Source organism: Aricia agestis, chromosome 10, assembly GCF_905147365.1.
Source record: "Aricia agestis chromosome 10, ilAriAges1.1, whole genome shotgun sequence".
NCBI lineage: Eukaryota > Metazoa > Arthropoda > Insecta > Lepidoptera > Lycaenidae > Aricia > Aricia agestis.
In genome coordinates this window covers 11790987-11798099 of record NC_056415.1, presented here as the reverse complement: position 1 = coordinate 11798099, position 7113 = coordinate 11790987, and the positions used below count along the sequence as shown (strand labels likewise).

Here is a 7113-nt window from a genome sequence, read left to right as displayed (position 1 = left end):
TAATTAAATCTATTAACTTTTTATATTAATTTCTAGTACTTTGTTAACATAATAAGACACTAAATAACAAATAATAATAATAATATGGATATCAATTATTGTGGAAGCTGTTGTGGAAAGTGTGGAAAATTGTGGAAACATGTTAATAGTGCTTAGAAATTAATTAGCTTTAACTTTAATTTATGTTTATCACTGTTCTGATGAAATAAAAAATAAAAATGTAAACACACAATTAGATAAAATAAAATAAAAAATTTGATGGACAAAAAGTTTATTTATAATTAAAATCATTATTTTATAAAACAATCTATTTCTTGGAAGCCCCAAAACCAGAGAAACCCATAATTTGGGCCAGCTCAGACTGAGCTGGTACCTCATCATCATCATCATTTTCTTGAAGCTTCCGTTTCTTGTCACGACGTCTCTCCCGTCTAAGCTCCTTGAGTCTGGCTTCCTCTTCCGCTGCTTCCTTGAGGCGTGTGTCTAGTTCATAGTCTCGCTTCTTCTCTTCTAGTTTTCTTTTATTCAATGCAAAACGAGCTTTCACCTGTAACATTAAGTAGTTCATAGTCAGACAGTATAAATAATTATGGATTTAATAACAACAGTAAAATATGCAATAGTTTCATAACCCTTCGATCGCGGAACTTCAACTCGAGTTGAAGTTGGGAGTTTATAATATTAGTATAGGTAAAAAATTAATTACCCCACATTTAAAAGCTTATCTACGCACAGGATAGCTTACAAAACATTTTGCAAGAAACCTTAGCAAAGTGTTTTGTTAGAAAAACCATTGTAAACAGTAAAGTTTAAAAATATATCTATAAGTATGAATAAACAAGGTACCTGATCCAATGAGCTTCGTTCAATCTTCATGGACATGCCAAGATTTCTTTGATGTTTCTTGCCATTGATGTGATCAAGGAAGTTAATAGAATCCTTTACAACACAGTCGCAAACATTACAGTAGTAGCCTCCAGATTGTGATGTTGGGGTGTTCTTTGTGATTACTACACTTTTACCCAACTTTGAGTCTAAATCAACTTTGTAATCGCGTTGTTTCAATAACTCTCTCTTAACGGGCGGGGCTGTAAACAAAATTGTGAGTTATCATGTATAATGTGTGGGAATAGAAATTAGTACGAGAATTAATTAATATTGACATTACCTTTCTTTTGGGATCGCTCCTCTTCTTCTAATTCAGCTTTTAATCTTTCTGCTGCTATTCTTTCAAATTCATCTTTGTCCCATTTTCTACGATGATCGTCTGGTCTCATACTCATTTTGAAGGATTGCTGTTTTCTTTTCCAAAGATATATTAGCTTGCACTACTGATGATGCGTTTGAAATTGTAAGATTTTTGCCGAGTATCCAGTGGTTAAAACTTATGAATTACAGCAATATGAAAATTTCTCTCAACAAACAAAATCACAAACTTTAAAGAATGCTAACCACAAATTACATGCTAACGCATACAAAATACACAAATCACAATGGCAAATGTCAAAAATGCCGTATTTTGATGTCACTGTCATCTTGACATAATATAGTTTTTTTTTCTTTTATAATATTGTGCTGCGACAATCAAAGGCAAGGTTTTAAAACTTTACAAAATATTATAATGTTTTGAATTATACAAGCCTAGCCTTTACATAGGCTGCACTAAGCCCGGCCGCACATTTTCCGAAATTTCTGATACGAAACATTTGAACGTCGGCCGGACCGCCACACCGCTGACCGCACACTATCCGAAATTTCCTTCCGGCAAGTTCGTGCTCACTCGGTTCAGTACAAAATGTAAGAGAGAGCGCGATCCGATCCGTAGGTACCTAGGTAATTAGATTTAATTTGTTACTTACGTATTTTTTGCACATTCAATTCTAGACCTAGAATATTATAATTTATAGTGTTGAATGTAACCAGAAAGATCTACTAGAAGCAAAATAATGATTACGTACTTTATGTCCTATAAACCAATCTATAAACCCGTTTTAGCCTCATTCACTCGGCGAAAAGTTATCGATGAACAGAAACAACGTACTTAATTATTATAATATTATGGCAAACCTGGGCAAAACAAAGTTTACCAGTTTAGTTTGTTGTACCTACTATTCCTACAGGTAGGTATACACAAAATAATAGTGTATATGTCGCAGCCGACTGGTTTAAATAGCCGTTCAATCAAACAGCTAGCCCTTTGACTGGACAACGCCATTCAATCACACGGCTATACGTCGTTTAACCGACTTGTTGACTACAACGTTCAACACTACAGCTAGACGACGCTTAGCTTAATATGTAATTCGGGAGAATAGGAAAACTTGTATTTTATTGAAAGATTAATCTCGGATGAAATTTAAGGGGTGACTGAAAGTTTAATGCAATAAGTAAAAATAAAAAATTCTGAGGCTTGTTTTGTGACGGTCGCCGGCTGCTGCCGCAGCACAGTCACAGTCTTAGGACTGTGACTGGACTTTCTGGACTTTCTGGATTGTGTTTGTTTTTGTTTTGAAGGGACATATGCAAACAACGACCACTATAATTACGTGATATATGTATTAGTAATATAATATTTAAATGTATTAGAGTACTTATGATAATATTTTTAGCCTTATTTTGTGGTGAAGTCACTCATTGGCCCTTGCAGGGTACCAGTGCAGCGAGCTAGCTTGCTGCGTATAGCTGAGCTTGGGCCAATTTTGACATCACACAATGTATGTACCGTATTGTAGGTAGAATACCTATATTAGGTACTTATTGTAGAAATTAATTCTGTATTATGATTTTGATTTTTAGGTACCTAATATTTTTATTATGAATATTGAAATTGTATAGTACCTACAGTAGGTACTAAATGTAGCATTTCAGTAATGAAAATAATCTAATAAGATCGCACGTAGGTGGGTACTTTGATAAATGGGTTTTCTTCATTTATCAACGTCAGGCTGTTTTGAAATCGCAGCTCTTCGTATCAAGTTGCAAATTGTTGTAAGGAATAAAGCGTCTATCAAACATCGTCATTAGGGAAACCTAAATGCCCGCTAAAAAAATAATTTATATCTTTTAAAATATTCTGGTCATTTATGTAGTAAAAATATTTAATATTTATTATTAAGTATAGCATGTAACTAAGCTTATAATATTATTCAGTATTCTAGGTATCCTATCTCTGTCTGAGTCACATGTGACATGTGACGTATCAAGTAGGTATGTACCAAACAAAAACACGAAACCTTGTATAATAATCTTCGATCACTAAATAATATTATAGTTATTAGCTGTGTAAATATTTTAGTTTAGCGTAGTTTTCCGACTCTAGTTAAATAACAGGTAGAATATAATTATGTACAGGCTATAAATTCATAATAATTACTTAATTAGATATCCGAAAAAAAATTTACTTTATACTAAGCTACTTTACTTTTACATATTTTTTAATATAAGTAATTTCTTTAACCAGGTAAGTACTTATACATTGTCAAGTAATTTTCGAGGGTCTTCGGCAAATCGATTTATTACGTCTTCTGTGAAAGAATCGCTCATATCTGAGTTTACTAGATTTTCGATAAAAGTACTAGATAAGATATTGAATAGGGACATCAACCATGATGCTGCTGCCCCCCTGCCCCCCCTCGGTACGCCCATGAAAATCGAGTTAAATCTTTATTCAATTGTTGGGAGTAAAAAGTATTGGTCTAACCGCGGCATATAATTTATTACATTGAAGCCAGGCGATGCCTGATCAAATATTCATTCTGATTTATCGGCCAATACCCAAATACGATAGGCACATTAATTTTTACGTCTCGTAAAAGCCAAATTGGCCTGGGCCCGATTCAAAAACCTTTACCCGGCGCGCATTGTTTGATTTCGTCATTTCGAAGATGATTTTATTACACTTTTTACGTTTTTTGATGTGAAGCACTAGTGTTGTGTATTTTATTGCGACGTTTTTATTTTATTACACGAATGGGACTCCTCTTATTCGACGGTTCCTCCTTCGATCTTATTTTGCTATACCGTCGAGAGCAGTACCGAGTTTGATACTGTTATGGCTTTATCTTGTGTCTCGTAGTAAGCGAGAGCTAAAGAAAAATTTCTAAGTCTGGGAAAGTGTTGGAAATGTTTACTTAAATACTGACAAGATAACTTAGAATATGGAAATATTATAGGCGAGCGAATAAATTAAGACTCTTCCTCCTCTTACGCCACGCCTGTCAAAAGCCTTCTTACAAGTATTAAGACGTGCACCTGAAATTTTCGCTATTTCTTAGTCTTAGAAAATGTTTAAAAGCTTGTTCCTGTTCTACACGTCTTACTTAAGTTGTACTTTATTTATATTGATGATAACATTATTATCTATAATAGACGACCTCTGTGGCGCAGTGGTTGGGCGCGTGGGTGGTCAGCACTCAGCGCTTACGGCGGAGGTCGCGGGTTCGAATCCCGCCAACGGAACAAACAGTTTTCAATGTTCCTGGGTCATGGATGTGTGTTAAATATAATAATAAATAAAATAAAATAAAATAAAATAAAAAGCCTTTTATTTCTTGCTATGATACAATGTGATAGAATAGAGCTAATGTTAAAATAAAAGTTTACAAACAGTGGTAATAAATAATAATGACTATAAAATATCAAAACTACTCTTAATTTACTTGCGACTATTAACTAACTATACTACTATACTACTCTAATTACTTAATTAATGTTAATGTAACTTTTTTTTTTCTCTGCAAGAACCCCTCTCAGTTGAAGGTGAAGGCCTCCTCTAAAGAATTCCATTTTTCTCTATCTCGAGCAACTGTTGGTCAGGAGCGACCGGCTATTTTTATTATTTCATCCTCCCATCTCGCATGTGGTCTGCCTTGGAGACGTTTACCATACGGGCCAGCCCATTTAGTTACCCTGCTAGTCCATCGGTCATCCTCTAGCCTCGCTACGTGTCCTGCCCACTTCCATTTTAATTTTCTAGCGTAGGTTAAGGCATCTTTCGCTTTTGTTATTTTCCTTATGTTGGAGTGGCGGATTTTTTGTATTTTTCTGATGTTGAGCATACTTCTTTCTATGCCGCGTTGGCAGGTGGTAATCTTGTTTTTAATTTTGTTAGAGAATTTTCAAGTTTGACACGCGTAGGTCAGGCAGGGTAGGAGGCAGGTATTCATCGCTTTTGTTTTTATACTTATAAACAAGTTGCTTTTAAATATCTCGCTGAGCGACCAGTATTTGTTCCACGTATTTTGCGCTCTTCGCTCTACTTCCAATTCGTTTAGTTTTCTGTCGAATCCAATTAGTTTTCCTAGGTATGTGTACGTATCAGTGTATTGTAGAGTTTCGTCGTCTATTGATATATTTCTGTATTTTGAGCTGTTTGTCATAATCATTGTTTTTGTTAGATTCATTTCTAGTCCCACATATTTGCTAGCCGTGTTTAAGGAGTCGATCAAGGATTGGAGTCGTGTGCTCGTTTCCGATAACAGAACCAAATCATCTGCAAAACGCAGGTGACATAGATAATTCCCTTTGATGTTGAGTCCCATTTTTTCCCATTTTAAATTATTTATTATTGATTCTAGGACCGATATAAATAATTTTGGGGATAGGGGGTCTCCTTGTTTTACCCCTCTTTTTACAGCAAATGTAGGTCCAGTAGTTTCCAACTTTATTCTCGCTACGCTATTATTATAAATATTTTTGATTAATTCTATATATTTTGGGTGAACTCCCTGGCCCTGTAGAGCAGTCCATATACTAGAGTGTGATACAGAGTCGAAGGCCTTTTTATAATCGATAAACGCTATGTAGAGACTTCTTTGTTTTTCCTGATATTTTTCCATTATGAGTTCCAACGTATGTATGTGGTCAATCGTTGAGAAACTTTTTCGAAAACCAGCTTGTTCGATCGGTTGTTTTGCTTCCAGCGTCCTGCTAATTCTGTTGTTAATAATTGTAGCGAAAAGTTTGTAGAGACAGGAGAGAAGGCTTATCGGTCTGTAATTTGCAATATCTTTTGCATTTCCTTTTTTGTAAATCAAAATAATCTCTGACTCTTTCCACTGTGACGGTATTTCAGCTGTTTCTAATATTTTGTTAAAAAGGCAAGTTAAGGGTGGAGTAAGGTGTTGGCAAGCAATCTTTATGGCTTCATTGGTGATGCCGTCCGGCCCTGGGCTTTTGTCTATTTTTAGCCTTTTAATGGTCTCGGTTACTTCGTTTTCTGATATAGGTGGAATATTTTCAAAGTTGGTTTCATTTGTACAGTTTTTGTGGTTGCTATATTCGTTTGTTCTGGCACTGTATAGATTTTTGTAAAACTCTGTTGCTGTATGAATGATATCTTTTCGATTTTTAACCAAAATGCCGTTGCTGTTTAAGCTATCTGTCCAACCTTTATTTGTTCGTAGCTCTTTCAGAGGTTTTTTTGAGCTTCCTGTTTGTTTCAAATGGAATTCAAACGTCTTTAATCTGTAGTTCTTGTAGTCGAGCTTTATGTACTTGCTTATTAGTTTGTATAAGGCTTTTAACTCGTTTTTCATTGCTCTTGTTTTATTTTTCGTACGGTGCAATTCCTGCCTTCTCTTTATGAGAGCTAACGTGCGTTCATGCAAAATTTTGTGTGTCGTTTTTGCTGTTTCTTTAGGTATACGGGCGTCTTGTAAGCTTTGGGATATAGCTTTAAGTAAAATATTGTAATATGCTTGTACAGATGTTTTTTCTACACAATGAGTCAAATTTTGCACATGATCTAAGATGTTTTGTTTGTATCTTGTTATTTCTTGTTCAGTTTTTAGTGACAAGTGCCTTTTATTATTGTAGCCCGCACGCCTTTTTTTTGTGTTGTACTCATTACTAGAGTAGCTCTAACTGGTCTGTGGTCAGATGGAAAGCTTAAGTTTAGGACCTCTATATTTTGACATAATCCAGGGTTATTTGACAGTATAAAATCTAATTCATTTTTATGTAATCCATTCGGTGACCGCCATGTCCATCTCTGTTTAGGGTTTTTTACGAAAAAAGGTGTTTAGGATTGCTAGTTTATGTTCGAGGGCGAAGTCGATTAATCTCTGACCTCTTTGGTTTCTTTCCCCATAGCCATAATTTTTCATTATCAGT

General features: G+C 35.0%; 1 protein-coding gene across 1 annotated transcript; it reads right to left on the bottom strand.

The window, feature by feature from the left end:
• Window positions 1-254: 254 nt before the first annotated feature.
• On the bottom strand, window positions 255-1481 carry LOC121731369 (zinc finger matrin-type protein 2). Its single transcript, XM_042120772.1, has 3 exons — window positions 1169-1481; window positions 847-1088; window positions 255-547 (listed from the first exon to the last, which is right to left on the bottom strand). The coding sequence occupies exons 1-3, from the start codon at window positions 1281-1283 to the stop codon at window positions 308-310; spliced, it is 597 nt and encodes a 198-aa protein (XP_041976706.1). The 5' UTR covers window positions 1284-1481; the 3' UTR covers window positions 255-307.
• Window positions 1482-7113: the final 5632 nt, after the last annotated feature.